At 46.6% G+C, this 27,445-nt stretch overlaps 1 protein-coding gene across 2 annotated transcripts in view; it reads right to left on the bottom strand.

The window, feature by feature from the left end:
• LYPD1 (LY6/PLAUR domain containing 1) overlaps nt 1-18,360 on the bottom strand; it is a 40,579-nt gene extending 22,219 nt beyond the window's left edge. The window contains exons 1-2 of one of the 2 annotated variants that reach the window (XM_040645584.1): nt 17,701-18,360; nt 16,212-16,349 (exon numbers count right to left, since the gene is read on the bottom strand). In XM_040645584.1, the coding sequence (XP_040501518.1) occupies nt 16,212-16,349; nt 17,701-17,752 (190 nt within the window). In that variant the 5' untranslated portion in view covers nt 17,753-18,360. The remainder of the gene's footprint in view (nt 1-16,211; nt 16,350-17,700) is intronic. The other variant, XM_040645574.1, reaches the window with a different exon arrangement.
• Between the last annotated feature and the right edge of the window lie 9,085 nt (nt 18,361-27,445).

Below are 27,445 nucleotides of genomic sequence, written 5' to 3'. Positions count from 1 at the left end.
GTCTAACCCCAATTATTCTCAAAGGCCCCACCTCCAACTATAACCACATTGAGGGTCAGGGTTTCAATTATAAACTGGGTGGGGGGCACAGTTCAGTTCATAACATAAGTATCGGGCCAGATTTGGCCCAGCGGCCATAGTTTGCTCACCTCTATTCTATTCTATTCTATTCTATTCTATTCTATCAAAATCCAATCACCTTTACATAACGAAACCTATCCTTCCCACCCAGTCTTTCCTCTCCAGTTATATCGGAGATGTCACACACAGTTCGGAACACGGGCTTTTTGAAGAATGTCAGAAAGGAACTCTCTGGGTCCCGAGTAATGCCAAGGCTACTCTACCAAAGGCCTTGGCTAGTTTTAGACTCTTTGTAGAATCTTACGTCTATATTCTAAAATGTTGTTTAACCGAACGGTCTCTGCAGAAAGTCCGTTCTTCCTCCCGCGGCAGGAGTGGCGGACAGGAGCTCCGTCCTAACCGAAGACAGGCGCAGCTTGAAGGCGAGAAAGAGGGACAGAGGGCAAAGTTGGAGCTACTCCAAGAACGCTGTTTCCAGTCTGGCAGGAGGCAGGTTGTTTACAACTAGCATTTAGGTGTCTTGCAAGCTCTGTTCTGTTGAAAGCCCAAATGCTGCCGGTAAAGCGGAGCAGACTCCGCCCCAGACGTGGAACACCTGTGCAGCCGTCTCTCGGAGTCAACTCCACTTGCTCTCTTGCAAGTCTTGTCCTCAGCGGCTGTGATAAAACCAGAAACCACCTCATCTGTGTAAGAAGGCTAGTTCGTTTCAGCGGGTCTTGTTTTGGGTGATGTCCTTCATCGAACCACGGTAGACCCAGGGTTACTACTTGGGCCCCATCGTTCCCCCTTATTTTCTGCTTTGAAGAAGCAGCAGTACCTCTTATGGCACAGGATAAATATTGATGCGGGAACTGGCTTCCCCTCTGAGCTTAATTATGCTTTTCTAGATGTACTTTCAGGAATTTAATGATTTTCTAAGTCCTCTGAAAAACATCATACTTGGAAAGAAAAAAAAACCCAACTAATGGTTTTGTTCCTTTCCAAAAACACCATTTTCGTGTGAATTTATATTGCCGAAGGGGTACTTTGGAAGTTAGAGGGGCAGCAGGACTTACTAAGAAGGCATTCAGGAGCAGGAGGGGCTCCCGCGCGGGGTTTTGGTTGCTGTTGTTTGTGTTTTGATGCACTATTTCTTGACCAATCCACAATGATCACTGAGGCTCAAAAATGAATGGGAACTCACAGTTGCTGGCGAACCCAATGGGAAATTATATTTGTTTTTTTATTTTTGAAAACTTTTTTCCCCAGTGGGAAATTGCATTGGATCATAAAGCAAGGAAAGGTAGTTTCAATAACGAACTGAAATTGTTAGTCGTTTTACCAATGAAAGTCACCTGAGAAGAATTACTCAGTGTTCGATGTACAGAAATACCGGCCTTGGTGCGAGGCCAGGGGCTGCCACTGATCCTTCCAGTAAGTGCTGGGTCTTGAAGAAATCTTGATCTTCTCAGCTCAGGCCAGGTGGAGCAAGCTGAAGTAGATAATATCCACCTTTCATTTTGCTTCTGAATAATTCTTTATTTCGTGGAAAAAACATTGACCCTGGAGTCCAACAGACCTAGACTAGAACTACCACTGGGGTCATGCACCGAACTTCTCTAAGCCTCTTTATGCTCCTGAAGAGGGACAAAGGCAGACCTATCCAACAGACTAAAATGCAAAGATCAAGAGGACAACGCCTGCGAAGCACCTGGGACTGTGCCGGCCCATGACGTGCGCCTACGAAACATCAGCTTCCTTGACTTGAGGCGTTTTGTTTTTAATTTAAAAAACACAACTACTACGGGGGAGTGATAAACAGGGCCGAGGGAGGGAAAATCTAAGATGAGCTGGAGCGTCTTATCTTGTGGTGCCAAATAGAAGGAAGTGTTCAAAAAAGGATGGGGCACTTTCCAAGGACACAGAGGTCCGGCTGGAACAATCTGAACAACAGAATAAATAGTACTGGATTAGAACTCATAGAACGAAGTAAATACCTGTCAGTTCACCTATCTACAGCTAAGTAAATGAGGAAATAAATACCTGGAGGAGAAGGGACAGCTCTACCGTACAGAAGGATTCCAAGTAATAACTGCAGAAGGAATGAGGGAAATAGAAATTCAGACTAGAACACCACAGGAGTGACTGGTGAGGGAGAGATACACTGACAGGTGCTGAAATTATTGAGCAAAGTCTGAGGATAAACAGGGTATTGGTATAGTTTCAAAGAATTTTCTTCAAGTAATCTATTAATTCCAAAGGGAAAAACAGTCACTGTACTATGGAGAAGCCCAGTGGGCACCATATTAATTGAATGATCAAAATTAACATCACCAGTAATAAGACATGCTGACATCACACATCTCGTGATATAATTCACTGAAGAGTGATACCACGTCACTTCTCAATATTCTCGTTACCACCATCTGACCATGAGAACACATCAGACCAGCCCAAATTGAGAGACAGTGTACAAAAAGCTGACCAGTCCTCCTCAAAAGTGTCAGCATCACAAAAGACAAAGAAAGGATGAGGAATTGCCAGAGATTAGCAGAGACTAAGGAGGCATGACAATGAAACACAATGTGTGATTCCAGATAGAATCTTGGAACAGAAAACGGAGAAACTGGTGAAATCCACATACAAACCATTGTTTAGTTAAGAGTATTGCACCAATGTTAATTTCTTAGTTTTGGTCACGGTACTATGGTTATGCAAGTTATTAACATGAGCAAAAGCTGGCTGCAGGATATATAGAAAGTCTGCACCATTTTGCAGCTTTTCTGTTAAGTCTCAAATTATTTCAAAATAAAAAGTTTTAATAAAAGACATTAGTATGATTGAGGGATAAGTCTGTATCATTTTGTTTCTTTTATGTACTATCCAAACACACGCTTCAGTGAAACACACCTGGCCATTGCCCATGCTGATGACCAAAATGTATGGGACAGATGCAGCCCCAAACTATGTCACTCTTGCCTCAAAGACCTTGGAGAATCCTGACATGACCATTTCTCAGGGGAAGGGGGTGGGCTTGAAGGAAGATTACTAGGGGAAAGTTTTTGCCAATCTGTTTCCTTCCATACTTAGAGAACTCAGTGTAACTCCTGGCGTCTCTCGACCTCTATTCCCTCATCCTCAAGGGAGTGACACACCTGATGGGTAAATGTGGGAAGAATAAAGCTGATGCACATTGATCACCTGCTTTCTTTCTCTGGGTTAAAGCAAATAGATGTTCTGCCATGCTCCTAAGGACAAGAACATTCCCCTCTTTGGCCTTTACAGACTGGACAGACCAGCTCCTTTGGAAGACCATTTGATACTCCCTCCCGAGATATCCCTTCAACCTATCTTTCTCAGTTACAGTGGCATATTTTTGCCCCGTTCCTTGTTTTATTTCTCAATTTGTTCAGAACCTGGGTAAGTAAGAAGACAGGCTGATGACCATTGGGCATACTCTAGACCCCACCAGGTTTCATGTGCCCTGGTATGTACGGTGTCCTAGAACTGAATTCTATGGCTACGATTCTCTCTGGAGTTGGGAGGCATTTTCTACCTAATCTCTATTCCAAATAGTCTCTGGACTTTGAGCATCATAAACAATAACCATTTAACATTGTTTTTGCTGCATGAGTTGAGCTGTCCTGGGACAAAAAGAGGATCTAGACCACCGGCTCCAGTCCACCTCCAGAGAGACAGACAGACAGATACACCTGCGAATGTGAGCCGTCCCAAAGAGTATGGGACTCCACTTCTGTTATGACCTACTGGTCTTAAGTATATTTTAAAAAGAAGCTATTTTCCTAGTTTTCTCATTTTAGCCTCTGCCCCAACAGCAATTCAATGGAGGCATAAAGCATGTGTTCCCTCCTCTTTACGGACCGCCGTGCATTGATCTTCCCCAACAGTTTCCTTTGCATCTGTTTTCGCTGGTACAAAGATGGACATTTCTAAGTAGAGCCTTTAATAGTCCATTACTTTCACCCCACGGTGTACAATGTAGTTTTAAAGTCAACCTCTATGGCAAACTGCTACTTGTATGAATGCCCGTCTGGGAGTGAGACTAATCTTCCTGTACTGGAAAAATAACCAACACTTACTGCACCAGAGTTATGATTACACCACAATAAATATTCTATGCAGAACTAGGAACAACTCCTCAAAGAAAAATGCTTGGAAACGGGTAATTGGAATGAACTATATGCATTTTCACTGAGCTTTGAAAGAAACTGAGAAAAAAAGATCTTCGATCTGTTCCCAAGTATATCTTTTTTTTTTCCCTTAAAGGACACCATGTGAGGAATTTTGACAGTGTCTGCATTCTAATGGGAACATCTCAGGAAGAAGAGGCTTATCTATCTTGTGCCTTGTTACTGCCATGATGGGCACCGTTTATCAGGCATGAAGAAAGGAGAAAATCCAGAAGGTAGTTCTTTTCTGGACAATTTTGTGTTCTGGCTCTTAAGTACTTTCCCTGTGCCATGGATGTGCATATTTTAAAAGCCAAAGAAACCCCTCCCTTTGAGCTACAGATGGCCACAGAAACCAAACAAGAATGCTAAACAACCCATTTCAAAAGGCCAAAAAAACAAAACAAAACAAAAAAACCCAAAAAAACAAAAACAAGGCAAGCGCCAAGTTCTGCATGGCACCCGCGTGCTGACGCCACATCCATCTCAACCGTGCTGGTAGGACCGGAAAGTGACAGTCACGGGAAGGAGCTGCAGTGACCCCGAGGGCGAGAATCAACGTGTCTGGTAGAACCACCACCACCACCACAAAGTAGACATGAAACAAGATGCCGCAAGAACATTCTTTTTCCTTATAACAGGGATGTGTTGACTTCATTATTCAGAAGCCTTTGATTACCCTTTTCAAAAGTTTTTTTGTGGAGTTTAATTTTCGAGGCTGTTAACCACCGATGCCAACTTCATTATAGCAAGCAAGCAACCAACCCATAATGCACGATGCCAATTGTTAGTTTTACGTCAGCTTCGCATTCGATTTGGACTTGTCTGCTCGTTTATAACTTTCCGAGCCAGGAAGGTTTCTGCACAGTCACTGACTTTTCCTCAGCTCGTGTCTTTGTTCCCCTGCTTGCCATGGGGGATTGAGGGAATAGATATTTATGACTTATTATCTCAGTATTAACAGTGCCCTTCAATAATTTATGAAACTGTGCTCCTGCATTTTTAACCTTGAAGTCCTTCCGATGATGATTCGGAAAGGGTAAGATTAACATAGAGGGGCTCAAACGTGAATCATCAGTTTCTTACACAAAAATTCACCCAAATGAGGGAAAAAATAGAGTCGCTGGTGGCATAATGGCTCCGGGTGGGATGAGCCAAGAACGTCTAAGTCTTTACCCCAAACCGCCTTTGTGCCTATTGCCAGAACATGACATTCTCTTCTGTAGAAAATATCCTCACGCTAAAATATAGTGATATTATCACATCTCAGCATTCAGTGAACCCAAATTCTGGAATGTCACAGATATCTTGAGTCATCACTTGCTCGTGTACGTGTTCCTTTCCCCTTCCAAGATGTAACAGTGATTTAGGATGAAGCTCCTTTGACAGTGTATTTCACTGTTCAGTTTACGCAAAAGAGAGGGTGACATTCAGGAGAGGGAATTATCCCCGTTCTTTCTCCAGCGGCTCCTAGAGGCACTGTGCTCAAATTTCCTGATTTTGTGCATGGATTTCTCAAAAGGTGATTTGGCAGACACTACAACTGGCCACCTAAAAGCCACCCTGCCATTTTCCTCACAGCAAGTAGTGGCCCTGAGACCCCATTCTGACCAATGGGAAATGAGCAGAATTCTCTTGGGGACCTTTGGGAGAGCTTTCTTTATCTTATTAAAAGGAAAAGCTGAAGATCAAAGCTCCCGATGCTACACTTTCCCTTTAACTTGAATACAGCAGCCACCTTGTGACCAAGAGGCAACAAGCCTTAGAGCAGAAAGCCAACACGCTTAGGAAGTGAGAAGGCAAATGGAGAGAAGCTGGCTTTTGATGGCGTCACTGAACTGTAGGGACCACCACAGACCACCTACAACTGGGCTACCCTGTTTGATAAGCAGTAATTGTCTTTATGGCTCCAGTCCCTGTTACTTGCTGCCAAAAGCATTATTAAGGGATCCAGAAGGTGAGGTCTGGAGTGCAGGCAAGAGTACACGGGAATCCATGGGCAGCGATGGCTGGTTTGCTCCGTGTTGAAGCTGGGCCCCACAGACGAACGGGGGTGGGGGGCGGGGAGCACAATACTTCTTGAGGCCTGGGACCTGTTCCAGCCAGAGCTTGAGAACGGCACTCAGGTTTCATGACAAGGGTATTCGTGATATTCAATAAACGGGGCAGCAATACAACCAGCTGGCTTGTACAGCTCAGTGAAACCGTGTCAGTGCGAGACAGCAGGAGGGCAAAAATATGGACTTTTTTCCATGTCCCTGCTTTCCTCTGTTGTTTAGTTTTCCCAAACTAACTCATTTAGAAGTACATCCCCCAGCTCAAAGTCCGATGGCTTCTCTCTGGGGGAGCATACCCATTTGTATTTCAAGCTTGCATCACCTGTGTGCGAGAGGCCTGCGGGTGGGGGGCAGAGGTCTGCTTGGGGAGTACAAGTATGTGACTATGAGTGGGGGTGGGGGGGCTACTTTCTCCCTTAGGAAGTTTAGAACCAAGACAGATCTCCGGGGTACACCAGGGCTCCAGATAACATAAAGCTCCCGCTGACCGGATTGGCTGGGTGGTGACCTGTCCCCCGCCGGCTTGGCTACGAAGCCAGCTGGGTGTTGCAGAGGGAGATGTATGTGTGTGTTTCCAGAAAACACTCCTATGCAGGGCACAGCTAGATGGGCCTTGAAAGCGAGCTGACAAACTAGAAAAATGGGTGGATTACACTTCAGAGCTGTTCCTTAAATGACAACTGTGACGAATAGGCATCAGTCGGCTTTTTCTAGTTTAACTGGAAAGCAAACGGTGTATTAAACCTACCTTGGCTCTAGTTTTCTTCTTATGCTAGAGATTTGAGCTCCCTCCTTTCTGGTCTAACATTTCTTAAATACCAATCAATCTGGTTTTGCTTGAAACTTGATTTCTTCAAGGACACCCATTCAGCAAATATTTATTGGGTGTCTGCATACCCGTGAGCAAGTCTGTGTGTGTGTGTGTGTGTGTGTGCACACGCATGTGCAAGAGAGACAGACAGGAGCAGGAAGGTGGGGGGAAGTAAGGGAGGGAGATGAGCACAGCGTCCTTTCAGGAGCCCCATATCCAGAAAAGAAAACCATGAATGGGCTCTAGTGCATAAAGTTGTAGTTCAACGGGATTAGGAAAAGATACTCGAACACACTGGAAGGTTCTGGCACCAGGCAAAGTGCTGGCTGGAGACGCGGAACAAAGATACAACTGTCAGAACGTCCTTGTGTCATCTCCTGTCGTCACCTACACGAGGAAGGTCAAGTCTCAAATGCTTCTCCACAGGCACGGGCTAGCAGGAGCCCTGGCTGGCTTTCCCACGCAGAGCCGGTTTTTACAGGGCTTGGTTGAGTCTCTCTAGATCTTAATCCACTTATGTAAAACGTCTGCTTCTGCCTCGCTTTATTCTTCCCTCCCTTCCAACAGCAAGTGACAGGCTGAGTAGAAAGTTGTTTGCCCTTTCAGAGGAAGTTAGCGAAGTCTTCACTCTCCAGGTGCGGGTCTGCCCCCCGCTGCCGTTCCCTCTGAAGGCCCTGGAAATTCTCCCAAGAATCTGGGTTGGCTTTGAAGCCCGGATCTCTCTGCCCTCCCAGTTTGGATGTCTTCACTGGGTGGAAAACTAGTCAACCTGCCCAGCCTCTTGTTATTTCTGAGCAGATTCTCTGAAGTTACGGGAGCCCCAAGTGGTTTGCTAGATTTTGCATAAGCAATAAAACAGTGCATAAAACCCACGGCCCGGCGTCACTTAATACACCTGCTTCCGCAGATGCTCTCTGAAGAAGCCTCAGCGGACGGCACTGTAAACTGCTCTGCACATTCGTATGCGTGCCGAGCGGAGCACGCATGGACTACAGCGGCCCGAGCGCCGGCGCCTGGCGCCACCCGCCTCCGGCACGGTCTCCGGTGGTGCCTCCGCTCCCGCCGACAAGTCCAAGAGATAGAAAAACATAAAAAGCTATTGTCCATGTCCAGTGAGAAATGAAATGCACTGGACCAAGTATCACAGCTTCCTTAAAATAATACAACAGTTCATCACTTTCGCATCTGGATCCCTCTCATGGTCTGCAAAGTCATAAGGCTCGAAATCAACGTCGTGAACCATCCCTGCTTTGTTCTATTTAAATGCATTCCTTTAAAAAAGCAATTTATTAGAGGCTCTCTATGGTTTCACCTTATCTGAAGCACTTAATTCAGTTCATCTCCTGCTTTGCTTTGTACTGTTGGAGGCAATTGGAAGACTGGGAGCAAAGTATTAATAAGAGAACGTGCCTTGGGGCTCTGGCCTGTGAAAACAGCTCCTGAATCACAATGTGGCCACAACCCAAAGCTTACCACAGATGGAAAGAATTCATGGCATCTGTCATCATTCTTTGGTTTATTTGCAGGCTGATTCATCACAGATTTGGTTGAAGCTCCTACATTACAGACAAGGCCTTTTGTAGAATGCCCAGGGGAGGAAAGATCTCGTAGTTCTACCAGCGATTCTCCTCTCCCCAAAATACCATCACTTCCACCACCATGAAAACTGTGGGTAAGGAAGAACCCAGCTTCGTTTTTAAGGAGGGAATAACAGAGAGAGAGAGAGAAAAAAAAGATTTCCCACTTTTAAAGGCGTACATAATTCTGCCTCCACGCAAGCTATAATGCGTGATTTGGTTGGGGACAAAAAGGCCAGACTTGCCCATGTTCCCCGAGTTCGGTTGTGGATGACCTAATCATGCCAAAATCCCATCTCCTTCATCAAAACCTCTCCCCAGAATAAGTCTCGACTGGCTCTACCCTCAAGCCTCCTCAAGGGAAGAAAGAGAAATGGACGGCTCAAGAAGTTTAAGGTCTCGGGAAAGAAAACTCCTTTCTCCTCCTCTGTGAAATGATGAATTAAGATCTCTTCTAGCCCACGAGGCGCACGATTCCTGAGACCCCTGGCCTGTCAGGGATGCCAGGTATTGGGATGGGCAGCTGGGATCCCAGTAAGAGCTTCGGGCAGTAGGAATAGCCCAGCCAGGTGCCTGAGGATTCTTGTGGTTAATAGCAACCAATTCAAGATCCCCTCCTGGAGAAGCAGATGAAGCCTTTAACAGATGGCAGTGGATGGAAAGCCCCGTGCTTGGCACATCGATGCTTGATGAACGGGCTCTCCTTTGCCCTACCACTCGCTGGAATGACTTGCTCTTGGCATAGGTTTTTATTCGGCGCAGCAAATCGGCCAATCAGTCCGTGGAGTTTTAAGTTCACAAGCGCACCCCATCCCACCCCTCTGTAATTGAGGCATTTTCCAAACCTGAGCTTTCCCTTCAGTCCCCGTTACAAGCAGGAGGGAAGACATCTCAAAAGGAGATGTGAAATGGATGAATTTTAAAAATATGACCCTAAGCAAAAGAAGCCAGTCATAAAAGGCCACATATTCTATGGTTTCTTTTATGTGAAATGTCCAGAATAGGCAAATCCGTAGAGACAGAAAGTAGATTAGTGGTTCCCAGATTAGGGACTGCTAAAGGGTACAGGGTTTCTTTCTGGGGTGATGAAAATGTTCTGGAATTAAATATCTGGGGTTAGACTATACTTACAACTCTGAATATCCTAAAAACCACTGAACTGTATACTTTAAAAGGCTGAATTTTGTGGAACCTAGATTATATCTCAAAAATTGTTATTAAACAATGCAAAAAATGTTATTATAATGATGGAAAGAATCCTAGGGAAGGGGAAAAGGACATGGATTTCAGTCCCACCGGCTGTGTGGTCTTAAGCAAACTGCTCCACTTCTCTGCATCTCAGATTTACCAACTATCAAGTTCGGATGTTATCTCACTGTGAACCTTTTAGGCTAATTATGAGAATCCTACTGTAGGGAATTCAAGGTTACATGCAAGGACTCTCTCAGTCTGAGAATGGAGGAAATCGTGTGCAAAGTAACTTAGCTTAAGATACCAGGGCCGGTCTTCAGAGGCAGGTAAGGAGAGTAGATGAAGCAACTCCTGGTGAACATTCTAGCAGGTTTCTCCTTTTAGGATTGATTCCTAAAGGTGGTTATACAGACAACATTTCTCACTGACTTGTGTCTCACAAGACAACAGGTGGCCTGTTTCTACATTTTGCAGGGGAGGAAGCTCAGCCCGTGGGATACTAAGTAACCTTTAAAGTTACCAATCACGGGGGAGCCAGGAACATGGGTGTTCTCTCTTCCAATGGAGCCGAGTGCCCTTCCCACTCAAGTACTAAAAACGGGGGATGGGGTATTGACTCCTTCTGCATAGCGTGCTAATAAACCTTTGCCAGATTTGGGCATTAGAACCAAAGTCATTCAATCATTCTAGAAGTTTGAGAGAAAAAAAGAAAGGGAGGGAGAAAGCGTAGGGATGGAGGGACAGAGGTGGAGGAGGAGAGAGAAAGAGGGCGGAAGATAGGCAAGAAGGAAAGAAGAAAGCAAGGGTGGAGAGCGAGAGGGAGAAAGGGGGGAAGCAGAAAAGATTCAGATCTTTTTTGTTTCAGGACTATGTAAGGGAAGCAGATTTCCTTTCCAAAGTTCAAAGGAAACGGTGTGTTTTGTTTTCGTACTCCGTTCCATTTTTCACTTGGGAAAACCCCCCAGCTTTGAAGCCTCTCTGTTTAAACTCATTAGGAAAACCATCGATGATGGAAGCTTTCATGAAATTGCAGTGGGAGGAATTAGCGTTAGGGGAGAGCTGGATCAATCTTCAAACATTTTATCTGTGGAGCTGGGAGGTCCGCACTGGCTGCACTGTAAACACATGCTTCGCTGACTGGAGAGTCCAAGGGACTGATGACACTTGATATTTACTCTCCGAATACTTCCTCAGCAGCCAGCTCTGCCTGCCACCTGAAAAAGATGGCTGCTTCTTGAGGACTAACTGAACAAACTGACTGGCGAAATGTCTCGCCCCAAAAAGAGAGGTGTTCTTTTAATGTCCTGCTGGAAAGGAGGTAGTGATATTGACATGCACTGCACAGAACCTTTTCCCGTGTAATGCATACCTTGAGCGAGTTTGACATGGAAACCTTTACATCAGGGCTGTGTTCACTTTTGAGGATATCTTTCTTGGCATCTGAATCTTTTTTTATTTTAAAGTTTTACAACCTGTTGGAGTCTCCTTAGCAAAATTAAAATAGGGTGATGTCGTTTTGGACAAAATTGTGATTGATTCAAAATGGATTTGAGGGTGAGAAAGTAACGACTGCAGGTGGGATCCAGGAGATCACAGGAGAGAAGAGGTAGGAGAAGAAAAGATCTGGGGCTGACAGGGGACATTGGAAGATGATCAGATACTACTGATGCTCTTAACAAAATTGCTTTTGGAAAAAATGTTAAAAGATATCTTTGTGTATACAGTATAAGATTAAAGTAATTTATGATTTGAATGTCTGCAAAGAAGACTTAATTTTTTTTTAAAGATTTTATTTATTTATTTGACACAGACAGCCAGCGAGAGAGGGAACACAAGCAGGGGGAGTGGGAGAGGAAGAAGCAGGCTCACAGCGGAGGAGCCTGATGTGGGGCTCGATCCCACAACGCTGGGATCACGCCCTGAACAGAAGGCAGATGCTTAATGACTGTGCTACCCAGGCGCCCCGGAAGACTTAATATTTTTATTTTTCTGACACCAATTATATTGGTGTGCTTGCAAACGTATATAGGCAAAAATGTAAAAAGACAGACACACACGTGGATATGCCATTGTATGTGTATCTGGGTGCACAGACATGCACAGGTGCACCTTAAATAAATGAATCATGGATAAAGGGACTGTGATATAATAATATTGATTAGCAGAACTAACCCTTTTTCCTGTCAAGTCTACCCCAAGGACAAACGAGAGCCTATTATTTTAAATTGCGGTGAAATTAAGCAGTGCATAGACACAAGAAAAGATAGTGGAGATGGGAAGCTAACCGTAGCCTACCAGTGGATGACTGACTGTTCTAGGGACATCAGGTCGTCACTTGCTATCCCTTATTTCGCTCATGAGAAAATAAAGCATAAAATTAACCTATCCAAGGTATGGAATCATCCCTGCCCAACTTAATGGGCACTAACTAATCCAAAAGGAAAACAGCCATTACTTATACAGCCATAGCATAGATGCAACACGACATATAGAGCAGTAACTCTTGTATTGCAAAACAGACAAATAGATTAATGCATGTTGCAAAGGATGGGTGAAGAGATCGATCAGGTTACTGATTCAGACCATGGACTTTCTCTCAATATACTACATTTAACTTTTAAATAAGGTTTAGGAGAACCTGTAACATTTTGCTCACTGACAGAGCCATATTTTACTTAGGGAAGAAATTGGCTAGTCTATAAAAATTAAATTATGCCCCTTTCACTGTATCTAGTCAAGGGGAAAAACTCTAATTACAAGATTGCACTGTCAAACAAATGCAAATTCACATTCTTTATATCCTGGTTTAAAAATTCATATGGGGGGAGTTTCTATTCTGAAATGAGAATCAATATTTGAAATATTTTTCGGAGTGCAGTGATAAGAGCAGAAGAAATGTCATTATCAAGGGTGCTGGTAAGTAGAGGCTAACTCATTAAGAGCAGAACTTGTGAGAACAAGTCATTCGTTATGCAAACATTTAAATATCAATTAGTAAGGACAATGAAAGAAGGCTTTCCTTCCCCACAGCCCAGTGCCTTATTACTCCAGAAATGACCAAGGGGAGAGAGAGCAGTGGGAAATAATCTCCACACCTAATAGGAATGCCACTCTGGGGAACAGGTAAAGGTTAATTTTACATGTACTTCCCAACTGAAAATTAAATGTACCTGCCTCAAAATTCATAAGAGCTGAGTTAGCAGACTTAATCCAGAAAGGACTAACTAAAGGCCTGAGCATATTGCCTCGTTGGTAGTTTTTTGGAAAGAGAATGCCTTTCATCACTGCTTAATGTCAAACTTGCTTGGTTCATTAAAATCTCTTAGTCTGTTAAAACCGTGCTTTTCCTAGACCTATGGAAAATGCCAGTCCACATAGCACTTGGCTTTAAATATCCTACCGGTTGGTTCTCCTATTCATTTAATATCCGTTTCGTGCCCTGTCCAGTCACCCAGTTCACTAAGCCTGTAAGGTGAATACGGTGGACGTGCAGACCATCTAAATCTTTAGCACTTTGCCTGAATTCTTTTCAGGCAAACCTGGGTGGCAGGTTTTACTATATAAGGTGCTGGCTCCGGAAAGCAGGTGCCTCTGGGTAATAGCTGGTGGATGTGGACCAGGTGTATAACTTTTCTGGCCCAGGTTTCCGTCCTCTAGAACGCAGAAACAGTCCAGACTTAGGGCACCCCTGAGTCACTTGGGGAGCTTCGAAAGGACCCACGGCTGGGTATTTCACAGACTTAGTGAACTGGCTTGCTTCTTCAAGGGTGACGGGGGGGGGGAGGGGTGGCACGTGGATCTCAACAAAACTCCCAGGACGATTCTGATCTGCACCCTTCACTCGGAGTCACTGGCCCATTTCAGCTCTCATGCACTAAGATTCTCAGAACCCTCGGTTACTGATCCAGTGAAAGTAATTCTGACTTTGGTTCCTAATGGTAGCACGTAACAGGTGTGACTTGCTCTCCCCAGAGTGGAAACACTAACCCTGCAGAATTAAATGCCGGCGGGTTGGGGCCTGGGGGAAGCCGGGCTGCACAAGAGGACTACAGATTTCATCAGCTGCTGCACGGAGAGCACCCGGGAAGGACCCGCAGCGAGGGGCGTGCAGGCTTTCAGGACTGCGATGACAGCGCTCCCTGTGGTCACTTCACGGTCAAACCTTAGTTCGGCTCTCCTTCCCTGCCAGCACCAGCAGGGCTAAGAGTCACTTACATTGACTGGTCTGACCACTGCATGGGGAGGAAAATGGAAGTGCGTTGAGAGTATCACTCCTCCAGACATCGCTCTTGTGACGCAGGAACGTGCATTCTCCTCCTATGAATTCAGGCTTAGAACGTGCACCCCCCCCCCCTTCGAACAGGATTTTCCTCGGAGTCTGTCGACTGTTCCTGTTTTTCCGCCTTCACTACTGGCGTGGGCTTATTATCTCACTCTGGCCTCTGACATAGGCTAGAGGAACCTAGTTTGGAGAGAAGGTACCCATCTTGATCCAAAGAAGAGCAACTGCAGGCCTGGCACGTAGAGACCGGGTGCTAAGGGTTCCCCTGGATAAGATGGGCATTTTAATGCCTGCTCTGCCTTTTGTACAGCATTATTTGGGGGAGAGAATAAAGAGGAAAAACAGCACATTGAAAGCGGAGTGTGTGGTATTTATCTCACATAAACTTCTGTAGAGGAAGAACTATCTGAAAAAGGACACCTCACCCAGCTGTAGTTTGGTTCATATCTTTTTCTCTCCGTGTCTCAACCATATCCCAGCTGATAGAACATGATACCCAGATAAGCAGTGGCCTAGAAAATCCCAAGGAAGTTCCTAATGCGTCCACAGTTTATCCCTATTTTTTTTCTGGCTCTAAACGACCACCTGGAAGAAAGCTGCAAATATTTGAAAAAACAAACACTAAAGCGTTCAGAGTGATTCCAACTGACATCACAGCAGTTCCTCTGGTAGGAGGGCAGACTTTTGCGCAGGTAAAATGTTCAGGAATGAAACACAAGGAAAACCGAAACAACCTGTCAAAATCACAGCTATCAATCTTAGCTACAGAATCTTCACTAAATTTTGTTTTGCTTTTGTAACAGCCCAAATCCCAGGACAAATCACAAACAACGCATGATGCTTTTCTTGGGACAAGTTTTTCTTGAGAGCAATTAGGTCTCAGACTTCCCCAAAGGGGCGATTTTGGTGGAAAGAAACCGCAGCTAATGACCTACAAGGAACAGCTTTTAAAACCGCGCGCGCACTGCATCGTGGCACAGTCATGAGCCAGCCCTCTGCTCCTCGCATATCCCTGTGCTTGGCCACGGGGCCTTTCCAGGCCCTTCTCTGACAAGAAACTACTTTTCCAAGGTGCTGCCTTGAAAACTGGAGCCCTTGCACTGAGTTGCCAGTGCGGTAAGAGAATCACTTCGCAGATTTAATCCCTTCCACCAAAAGCACTGTGGGCCCACAGTTCAGCACACCAAAGGGGAGCGGCACTTTGGTTTGAGCCACCTCAGTCACCACGTGATGCTATTTCCCCTATTTTTATTATCCTGAGAACTGCAAGGTCTCCTTTGATGGGTCTGACCTTGGAACTGAAGCAAGAGTTCCACCCATTTCCCCCAAGTTTCACTAGTAGGGGACTCTGATTTCGGGTAAGACTACTGGGAAGGGCTGGGGAGGGCCAGGTCAGGAAGAAAACTCTGGTCAGCTGGAGTAAGTGAGGTTTGCTCTCACAAGACCCCCTCTCTGCCGAAAGCCGGGCACCTCTTATCAGCCTGCCAGCGGCTAAGCTTGTGGGGCTGGGAACAACATTCCTTTGAACAATCTTGGCAATTTGTGCCTGGAATTTGATGCAGTGGCTCTAAAATTAAATAAAGATCCTGTAGTGTTCTTCTAAGAAATACGGCATGGCTCTATGACAAAACACAGTTTTCAAGCTCTGACCTCTGGGAACTTCAACTAGCTTCATATTTCAGGCTGACGTTGCTCACAGGCTACTGTCTAGTTGCCCAAGCGGAGCTGGTTACCCATGTATTTTCCAGCCTCCAGATCAGCTGTTAGCAGAGGGAGGTGAGGGAGTAAATAAAAAGAGAGCCACTAATTTAAATGCACTTCGCCTCCTGAGTCCCTTGGGGGAGAAGCCCCGGTAATTAACTCTAATGAGATTAAAGTAACTTGGAACTCTTCATTTTGCCAGCACTGTAAATCTGTGATAACCAGTGTGTGCGCTTTAAATCAAGTCAGTCCCTTTTCCTGTAATGTAATCCCCGCCCCCCAATCCCCCAACTCCTAGCGCTGGCCAAGGCTGGAGAGCGGTGGCGGCTCCTGGGGTCTTACCCGCACTTTGCTCCATCACTTCTTTCTGACACATGTCTTGAACGTTGACCGTGCAATTCACGATGAACTCGGGGGAGGAGCAGTCGTTGTTCAGCTGGAATTCTTCACACTGGTAACACTGGATTTGCAGCGCAAAGCCTGTGGGGACAGACGCAGTCGGGTTCAGATCCAGCCCCCACAGCGACCACACCGGAAACCTCGACCCTCCTCTGCCCCGGCCAGATCCCCATCCCTGGGGCGCTTGGGCTCGGGTACCCCTGGGTCTCCACGTAAGGCGGCTGTGGCAGAAGCCGGCAGGGGGCGGCGCGGACACCGAGGGTCCCCCAGGATTCAGCTGAATTCTGCCTGCGACCCCTGGACCAATGCTCCAGAAACAAAGAGCCCTTCCTACACCACAGCTGGCCTTAACCCCATGGAAGTTGAAAGGACGGTTACAAAAGCCGAGAGTGAAGCAGCTGCAGAGACACGCTTCAGCTCCAATCCACAGCAAAGGATTTACCTAATTGTTAATTGGTTACAAATTACTTAATTCCTATTTTGGCACCATTCGCGATTGCGTCCGCAGACGCCTTTTTAGTTTTAATTTTTGTCGTCAGCGTTCCTGTGCTGCGGCTCCGAGGCTCCCCAAGCGACCACCCAGGAACCCAGGAGGCAGTGCCGGATGCCAAGTGCTGCTGCTCTGCGAGTCCCCGGCCTGTCTTCGGGACAGTCCCCGCAGCAGCAGGGGGACCACAGCGTGTACAAGGGGCGTGTGTGTCTGTGTGCGCGCGCGCACCCCGAGCCGCGACACAACCACCATTCCTTCCTGGCTTTCTGGGCAACCGTTTGGCCAGGGTCCCCGGTCGGAGTCCCAGCTCTGCAGCGCTCGTTCGAAAGCCGTTCTCTTAACTGGGAGACGTTTTTGCACATCTCATCGCCCCAGCCTGACTGCTTTGATCGGATCTAGGAGCTCCTGTCTAGACCTAACTCCCCCTGCTCCCGGACAGACAAGCCCCGGAACCCCGCGCTTCCTCCCATCTCCACGTCGGTTGCGCTCTGAGCGCAGCAGCCCAGCTCCGGAGCGCCCGGGCCACAGGCTGCCCAGCGCGCCGCTCACCTGTCGGCGGCGCCACTCCCACGGGTTGCCGGAGACGCCCGGTAACTTGCGGGGTCAGGGGTTTCATCGCCCCCTCTCCCTCCGCGAGGCCCCAGCACCGCTCAGACCCTCCCTCCTCCCCAGCTCTGCTTCCTCTCCTGACCACGCAGCCCGAGCATCTGCAGCTCGAGTCCCGCAAATCCGCCACTCCCGCCTCTCGTCCTGCAGCGCGGGACTTGGAGACTTTCCCATCTACAGCCTCTGGGCACCAGCACCAGTCGCCGCCGCCAAACTCCCGTTGGGCAGCCCCTGCACAGCGCGGGCCGGGAGGTGGGTGCCCGTGGGGGCGAAGAGGCGGGCGGGTAGATGGGGTGTGCGCGCCTGGCGGGGCTGCTGGCCTTTTCGTTTTCTTACCTTGAAGCAAGAACAATCCGCAAAAAGTTGCTGCGATGCCGAGGACCCACATCCTCCCGGAGCCGCGGAGCCGGGAGAGGGCAGGCGCATCAGAGGCGGCGACCGCGGCGGAGGCTGCCCGGGCCGCAGCGGCTGTGGCTGCCGAGGCTGCTGGGGCCCGCGCTCCTGCCGCCGAGGCCACCGCCGCCGCCAAGAGGAGCCGCAGGTGCCGCCGGCGGCGCCAGCATCGCCCGTGCCCGGGCTCCCGGCTGCGGGTCGCCGCTCCTACCGCTGGCGCTCCCAGGCAGAGCGCGACGTCTCCGGAGTTAGCAGCTGAGACTGGAGGAACTACTGGAGAGCCGAAGCACCCAAAAAAGTCTCGTCTCTTCTCCCCACCTCCCACTCCAGGCACCACGTGACGGCTGCCGAGTTGGGGTGGGGGTGGCGGGCGAGGCAGGCTGGGACCTTCTTTTCACGTCCCCACCCCCTTCCTATCGACCTCCTCTCCCGCCTCCGCACGTCCCCAGGAAAGGGACGTCAGGGGGAGAGGGAGAGTGTAGTTTTCCAAGGTTGGGAGGCTGGGGATTGGGAAAGCGTGAGGAGGGCGCAGCAGGTGCCGCGGGGACCGGCCGGGCGCTGACTGCGGGACCTGAGAGGTGGGGCCGAAAGACTGCGTGCTCAGCTGGGCCCTGCACGCCCCGGGGCTGCCCACTCAGCTGAGGTTGCCGCGAGGCCGGCCGCGGGAGCCCCGCGCCGGGGGCGGCTGGCTGGAGGGGGACGTGCTCCCGTGCGCCTGGCAAAGTTGCACACCTGCAGGCTCCCTGGGGTGGCCGGTGCAGCTGCGCCCTTTTTACCCCCCTCCGAGAGGCCCCTCGTTCCTGACCAGGCTTGGCTTCAGCTGTGCAGGGTGGGCGGGGTGTGGTGAGGACCCCGCCCGGGCCGGCGCGTTCGCCCCGGGCAACCCTCCTTCCGCTGCCAGCGCGCACAGCTGGAGGGTGCAGTGACACCGCGACGGCAGCCTAGCCGAGGACAGGGCGGTCCCCGGGGACAACTGTCGCGAGTTCCTACCAGAAAGCAAATCGGGGTGAAGAAGGCAATTGCTCTCCTCTATCCCCTTTTTCCAAAAGGCGGGCATCTTCATCCCGCTCGCCTCAAAGTCACGGGTGATGAGTACATACTCCCGTGTCCTCTCCTGTACCGCGCCTGCACAGCCCAGGAGTCAGCCTCAGGCTGCCCGGGTCCCCTCTTTTCAGCCCCCGCTCCATTGCCCCCCAGTCAAGCGACCCACCTTGAGTACTCCCGGACGCCGCGGTGCTAAGTTCGCCTTCCTTGGAGCCCAGCCTTGCAGCGGGTGGTGCCGAGCCTCGGCGCCCCCCTCAATCCCGCACGTCGCCACCCCGATCCCCTCAGTCCCTGGGGAGAATCCTTCTGTGGAAATAGCTTCATAAGCTTTGCCCCTCTTCACCCTCTTACGCTTGGGCCACCCCCCCTGGAGGAATCTCTTTCCGGCCAGGACGCTGATTATTTCCCCATCCTGCCCGGCGGAGCAGGTCTGGAAATGGGCTTAAATGACTTTCTTGTAATTTCTCTGCAGAGATCGTTCCATAGCTGCCTCAGGCTCCTTCTCTCCCTTTGCCCCCCTCTTCCTCTCATTTCTAGTTGGTTAACCCCTCGGGGAGACTGAATGCTTTGACCATTACCCGCTTGTCTGCAGACTCTGATCTTACCATTGTCTGAATTACTATCTCTGGAGCAAAGGGGCCAGTTTATTTATTCCTTCCCGGAACTGATTGTTGTAGCACGTGTGAGATTCAAATAACTAGGCCAAAGGGTTCTTGAACAAGTTCTTTTAAGATTTCAGAGGGTGCACGTGTGATATGACTTTTATTCAGAAATGAAACAGAAGAATTTTTAAAAGTCTGAAAGACAATGATACTTTACATAATTTTCATTTAAGATAACAAAATTCAATATAACAAATTGCACAAATTAACCAAATAACACTGATTATACAATGCTCTTTTAACAAACAAGTGTGTACGGAAGTAACCATATAGATCCTAAAAATATTTCTATTAGGCCTAGTTTACAAGCTCCTGTACAAAGCAATTATAAATAGTTCACATCTAGAAAAAATACAAATAACCTTTAAAATAGAATTTATCCTCACATATAAACAGACTTTGTAGAAAAGATCTTAAAAAGTAAGAATTTTTTTTTGTAGCACCAACCATTTTATTTTTTTAAAAAAGTGAATGTTACAGATAGGAATTTGCTTTCATTTCTAGATTGCCCAGATTTTAATCGAAAGAGCAGGAAGATAAAAATCAACAAATACTGTTGAGAGTCATAGAGAAGCAGTAAGCGGGAGAGGATGTAAAGAAATGTTTGGAGGGAAAACCTGCTATTGAGTTAGGTCACTTCTGATCCACTTCCCTTCCCATCACTGTTACCCTTTGAGTACCTGTTACATTTTTCAGTGGAAGCAGAATTACACTTACTACCCAAACCTGAATCTCTCTGGCAACAATTTTGAAATTGCACTGGAATTAACGTTCCTATCACATTGAGATTGTGAGTCGGAGATGACCACGAGCCCTCTGATTGTTGGCGGGCCCTGTTTTAGCTTTACGGAGTATACCCGCAATCAACTTGAGTCCTAGGACAGTGAAGTCAACAAACACCTTAGCTGGAATTTTTCAAAAAATATATTATCAACTTCTAACACTTAGTACGTCATTTCAAGAGCATGGCACGGATTCAATTTATTGCTATCTTTTTTTTTTTTTTTGCTACAAATATAATTTCTTTTCCAAAAATTTACAACTTCTGTACAAGTATTCAAAAAAAGTGCAAAATTAAGACTTCTGTATTGTGGGTGTGTTTACATTTGAGCCTCGTGACCACAAATGGAGCCTCTCTTTATTGCCGTGTCAGAGAAGGAAGCTCCCATGGGTTGCTTGCTGTGAATCTGACAATGCAGTCTCTAGTGTTGCCGGTTTATTGTTGCTGTCTCTATTCCCCTCCGCACACCCCCCTGTTGCTTAAGTGCTCCATTTCAGCTCACTAAGGGAAAAAAAAAGAGTCCTTTATACATCATTTGAACCCTGACTTGCACAGGAAGAGAAGCTATCATATAAAGAATCACTCAGTGATTCCAAATTGTCTACCCCAGGCCTATCTGAGCTACTCAAAGATGCCTCTTCATTTTTTTCTTTTTCTTCCTTTTGTCCTTCAACCTTGTTCAGAGAGTTCTTCTCTCGTTCTAACAAAATCATAGTTTTGCTGTTATATTTATTGAATGACTCCAGGGAAATTTTAGATAATCTATTCTCAGGATCTTCTTTTGTTTCTTCAACTTGTTTCAATTTCTGCAATAAAAAGACGAAAATATTAGAGACATATTTCTTTGGAAAATCAAGTTATTCTATCCAATATTCAATTATCGTCTGCATAACGTGCAGTTTAAAGGGATAGAGAGAAACTACAAGTCTTTAACAACCTTCTAGTATAATTAAAGGTAATAATAAAGCCAATTTCAGGGATAAATCAAGATCGTAATCATTTTAGTGAGATAAATAGGTCCCGATTTGCAAACCGATAAAGTGCCACTTAATTTCATTTTAAATGGATCTACTTGAAATTTGTTCAAGTAAAGTGCCTTATATATCTTCATCAAAGTTTCAAACTCCCCTCTTTTCTTACTAAGTATTATTAGTTGTCTTGTTTCTAAATATGGAGAGGGATTGAATTTCAGCCAGAAATTGGGGTTGTATGGGGGGGAAAAGCATACAATCCCTTGAATTGCCATGAAACTTCAATACCTGTTAGACTTGTCAGAAGCATTGTCATCTTTCTGTTTTGTCCCTTTACAAACTTAAGATATTTGCAAGCGATCTCCAGGTCTGTGGGTGTAGATTCCAGAAAGCCCAAGGGCTTAAAAAAAAACACAGTAACACTTCTGCCCATTAGCAACCTCTCCCCTCCAGGAGGTTCCAGCAAGACCAATTACTGGATATCTCTAGGACCTTCTAGAACACTGCAGTCATATTCAATTATTCAATTATTGTAGGTAAACTCTGTAAACCAATGCATTTCCCATCTTCTTTTCCTCTTTTGGACAAAAATTCTGTCCAAACACCAGGAGGAAGTAGGGACAGGGGCTTAGAGGTAATAATAGCTACCATTTATTAAGCATCCACCATGTAAAACTCACTGAATACATTTTCTCTAGAAGCATTTTCACAGGGGACTTGCAAGTTACACATCCTCATTTTAAAGACGAAAAACAAGGCACAGAGTGACAGAGTTATTTGCCCAAGGTCACTCAGCAAGTTATGGAGAACAGGATTTGAATCCCCGGCTGGCTGCCTTCCATGCTCTTGTTCCTACTAAACCGTGCTCTTATGTAATAAAAGACAAGATGTCTTTTTTTTTCTCATTTTGCCACCCAAATATTCCACTTAAATAACTTTCCAAACTGTCTCTATTGCTACTGCCCTAGACTCTGGCAAATGCAATTCTGTTCCTCAACCCACCCCCACATTGTTATGCTGGATGCACAAAGATACGATGAGGAAACTGTGTTTTGATCCAGGGAACAACACACGTAGCCCAAGCCTCTGATTCTCATATGCTAAATATTTAATAGAGAAAAGAAAGAGATATGGCAGTGGATGGCTTTGGTGTCCCAAGAGTAGACCGAGACACAGTTTCTCTTTCCGTTATGGAAACGGCATAATTCTACAGGAATACTTGAAAATCATCCTTGAAGTGGTGCTTCTTTTATGATACTATGAACGTAGAGGAGCGTTACTCACAGAGCTCATTTTCACTCTCAGATGGCTGCCTTGACACCAGACACAAGCTGGTTTCAAGGTGCTTCCAGAAAAGTGGCTCCATAATTAGGAATAATACCATGCAAAAGCCCCTTTCATACCATGCCAAGTTTTAGATTTTTCTTTTTTTTAAAGATTTATTTATTTGACAGAAAAAGAGCGAGCACAAGCAGCAGTGGCGGGGAGAGGGAAAGTCAGCAGATTCCACACTGAGTGTGGAGCCCGACTCGGGGCTTGATTTCACAACCCTGAGATCACAACCTGAGCCGAAACCAAGAGTCTGACACTCAACCGAGTGCACCACCCAGACGCTGCTCCTGGGCATTTTAAATCAAGAATGATATATCGTACACTACTAAAAATACACGGAGAGCGGGGAAAGCTTTGATATACCAAATGTTGTAAATAAATGATGTTTATTGCAATTTTCTCCTCGCCTGAATATCTCCTCCCTTTTCCTTTATTCAAGAACCAGGAGCATTTTCCTTGCCTATTTCTGGTCATAAATGGATCTCAAATTCATTTAATAAACACTAGAGAAGCTAGCATGATGCAGGTGGAAGGTGCTGGTGTCGAGGATAGACAGCGGAATAAAATCGCCAGGTGTGGCCAGGGGAGACATTGAGCCCCGGAGGCAGACATACCTGAGCTTTGCCCTTTAATTGGCTGTGTGAGTGCCCTTGAGCGCCCTTCCGCAGGTGTAAAACTGATAAGACACATCTTTATTTCAGGGTTGTTGCGAGTAGTCGACATAGAACACCTTGCCCCCAACACAGAGTAATAGGTGCTCAATAATGGTACAATAAATAAATAGTAGCGAAGCAGGATTCTTGTTCTGGAAAGTGTTTTTGAAACTGTCCCCAGGCCAGCAGCATCAGCATTACGGGGTGGGGGGAGCTTGTTAGGAATGCAAATTCTTGAGCCCCACCCGGACTTACTACAACAGAAATGCTGAGGCCCAGCAAATGTTTTTAACAAGCTTCCCAGGTGATTCTGATACACGCGAAAAGTTGACAATCACCTCGTCGAGAAGAACTGGTGGTCCGGGAGGGAAGACAGACAGATGATAAGTGTAATTCAGTGTGCCGAGGTAGAGAGGACGCAGGAGTTTTTACCATTAAGAGACCCACTGTGTCAGACAGAAAGAGTGTGCCATGTTTTCCCAGTGTTTCGTGCTTGTTGGTTTGTTTCTTCAGTTGATTATAACAAAGTCCTACAGAGGTGATGAAAAGGAAGGAATGGCCCAGTAAGAAAAGTCACAATGCCTTCTCAGTCTTGCTTTTATTTTCACAGTTTTTAATGAGAGGTGGGCACAGAGATACTTCTTGACTCTAAGAAAAACATCAGTGCAGGAGGGACCAATACAGCCACCTGGTGTTCCGCCTCCATGTTGGGGAGCGATAGGGAGTGGTGAGGACTGGGATCAGCTCAAGAGCGTGTGTGGGTTCTAGAGACAGGAGCAGCTCATTGCCGCCATGCAGAAACGTGGGCCCAGAGCTTTTGATTTTGAAGAGGAGGCCATCGATCTAGGACAATGTTTCCTTACGTTCCGTATCCTCAGAGGTTTAATTAATTTGTTTATATTAAGAAAAAACCAAAAACAACAGCCCCAGAACCCCCCTATATATGTCAAATCACAGTCTTTGCATTTTTTGAACGTCTGAGGTAGAGATCACGTTTTATCCATGAATGTCCTGCCTGACCTCCTCATCCTCTTCCGCCACCAGCTTTCTCCCTAAAGTCCTCGCCCCTTGCTCAGTCATCAGCAGATTCTCTGTGGAGACTTGGTAGGTTCAACCCTCTCTAGCATCAGGGGGGTCCCAACTGTTGGCTTCACCGGGGGTCCTGACAGCTAAGAATAAAAGCAGTAAAGCCCTGCCTCCCATTAGAAGCACAGCAAGCTGGCTCTCCACATTGTCTTGTCAGATCTCGGGCGTTTCAAAAAATTTGAAGTCCTATACCGTTTACATGTAAGATACAAGGAGGGCTTGAGGTCGCGCAGTAGCGTGTTATGATGTATCTGTCGAGTGGTAACAAAACAGGGCGCATTAGTTTGCAGCCAGTGTATGTGAGGGTGCTTTGCAAACTAATCATGGTAATAACAGTTAGCATTTAATTGAGAGCCTGTTCCGTGCAGACACTCTGCTAAGCGCGACGCGCAGATTATCTGTTTTCAGCCTCACGTCAGTTCTGTGGGGGTGGGTGTCGTTAGTAGCTCCATTTGGAGCCAATCGGGGTGCGAGGAGGTGAAGTCACCTGTTTTAAGGGCATGGCGTGGTACGTGCTGGAGTCTGGGGTTGGCCCCGGAGGAGTCCGCCCACCTGCAGGGGCCACCCTCTTCCCCTCTATCCTGGAGCAGAGCTTTACGAATACCAGCCTGTTAAAGCTTTCAGAGGAGCATCTGAAGTAAGGATCACAGAACAACAGTAGTCAAAACGCCCAGTAAAGATTAGCGTTTGACAAGGACTGTGTTGGTTCCCTAGGATGTCCTCATGTCCTTCCTGTACTGGGCCTCCTCCGAATGACGATAAAACTAACAGACTGCCTTTGTCGCCTGTAGGTGGCAACATAGGTGCAGTTCACTTTTCGGTGGGGCTTTCGAGTGCACTTGGGAACAAGGGAGGGCTGAACAGGGCAGGCGACGAGACGTTGTCCTGTTTCAAGTACGTAACATTGCCATAGTCTTAAAAATATTCTCCTGCCTTTCGTGTAACCACGGCATCCTGAGTGATCATTCAAGCAAGGAGATAGTGACGTAGTTTGCAGAAATCCCCTGGAATGAATGATACCTCAATTAATTTAATTCCTTGTCATCAAACATTAATCGATCAATCAAACCAATCTACCATGTGACTGGCCTTGTGCGAATAACCGTGTGGTCTTGATTCTCAGAGGGAGCTCCATAGAGTGGGCTCCCGGAATGATTCTGACAGGGGAACAGGATGGACATACACAGTAAGTGAGGGGGAGGGCATTCCGTGGAGTTCCTGTTGCATCTGTATACTGTTCTGTGGCCCCTCCAGGTCCCGTAGCTGCTCAGATTGTCTGTATCTCTTGCCCTTTCGGATTCTGTAATGGACAGAATCACTGTAAAGACAGAAACACACATCAAGCTGTACCTGTCATAAGGGGTTCTAAGAACCCCAATCAGACTCATTAAGTATCACTCAGCACCTGAGTTATCAATCACACATAGCTTTTATTTCCAGAGAGCTTTCCCACCCGAGATTTCACTTCAGTCTTATATCAGTCTGGAAGGTGAAGGAGGCTGGAGTGGGCTGTCCTCTCCATGGGGTATTTATGGACTCTGTCGTTCGCACAAATTCAAATTCAGGGGAAATTAGACCTGGAAACTCAGTTTCCTGATTTTCAACACAGAAATGCATACCGTTTTCTTTCCCCCTGCAGTCAACAATGATCATGGAGTAGAGATTCTGTCTAGGCCAATATCATGAACACTAGGAAGGATAAAATTGAAGCTGATATGGGCCCTTGCCATAAGGAAAAGGTGGGGAGAATGATGTAAGGTGATAGAGAAAAACTGAAGTGATAAACCAAAAAAAAAAAATATGCTTGATGATATCAGCTTCAAAGAGATACATGTTATACATGGATAGCCAAACACTCTTGCCCACAGGGGAGAAACAAGTACAAAATTCATGGAATTGTGTAATGGATCAGTGTTTCATGATGAAAGCTATTCTTTCATTCTTTCAAACAAGTTTCCATCTGTGGATTATATCTTGAAAATACTGGTGAGTATGTCTACTGTAAGACGTCAGAATCAAATCTTGTGAAGTTCAAGTGCAGAATCGTTCCCCGGCTGGGCATTAAGACTTACAAAGAGGATGGCATTTTGAGCACAAATTAACGTAAACAGTACCTTCATCAACACAGTCTTGTTTCTCTATTGCTATAGAGATTCACTGCCAATCAGTTCAAGAAGACACGTGGTAGGAAACTATATTTAAAAGTGCTCTTACTACGTGCCATGTGCCGGGTTGACTGCATTGAAGGAATTATCTCATTCTATCCTTATCATCCCCACTCTGTGTATAACTGGGAATACAGAGGGGAGCGGCGTCAGGACTAGGCACACACCTGGTGAGTAAGTTAGGGAGTCAGGATTTACGCAGAAGTAGTCTGACTACAGAATTTGGGATTTAGGGGCGCCTGGGTGGCACAGCGGTTAAGCGTCTGCCTTCGGCTCAGGGCATGATCCCGGTGTTCTGGGATCGAGCCCCACATCAGGCTCCTCCGCTATGAGCCTGCTTCTTCCTCTCCCACTCCCCCTGCTTGTGTTCCCTCTCTCGCTGGCTGTCTCTGTCTCTGTCGAATAAATAAATAAAATCTTTAAAAAAAAAAAAAGAATTTGGGATTTAATCACTCTGCACTAGACCCGGTATTTGGAAACCCATGTTTAGTTCCCTGGAATTGTGTTAATCGGCTGTCTGACCCCTCTATACCTCAGTTTCTTTACATTAAAGTTTTTAGTATCTTCCTGCTCTCGAAAGCTCCGTGACTCTGAAATATTCTTAATTGGGTGTCTTCTGTGCATCTATTATTGGCACAATAAATAGCTCTCTTCCCCTTCCTCGTTCTGAACAAACTGAAGAATAAGATAAAAGGAAGAGGCTGGTGGAAGAATAAAATATTGGCTTTATTAATGAGAAAGCTTACATTGGAGGATGAGGTTTCTAACTACAGAGAAGTGAGCTTCCTAGTACCCATCCTAGAAATAGGCCCGGTAACTGGCAGCCGTGGGCTGGGGGCACAGGACAGAATATGTGCTTCTCACAGCCAGCCTGACTCCAGAGACAGGGTGGAAAGAGCTGGAGGTGGGTTTAACATTCCTTGTTCTCCTTCTAGACTCGCTAATAAGCCACCCCTCCTTCTTCCGAGGAGAAGTGAATGGGGGGGGTGCCAGA

This window comes from Ursus maritimus, unplaced genomic scaffold (assembly GCF_017311325.1).
Source record: "Ursus maritimus isolate PB19 unplaced genomic scaffold, ASM1731132v1 scaffold_1, whole genome shotgun sequence".
In the NCBI taxonomy this organism is placed as follows: Eukaryota; Metazoa; Chordata; class Mammalia; order Carnivora; family Ursidae; genus Ursus; species Ursus maritimus.
Note: the sequence above shows the minus strand (reverse complement) of the source record. Positions and strands in the feature narration are given on the sequence as shown.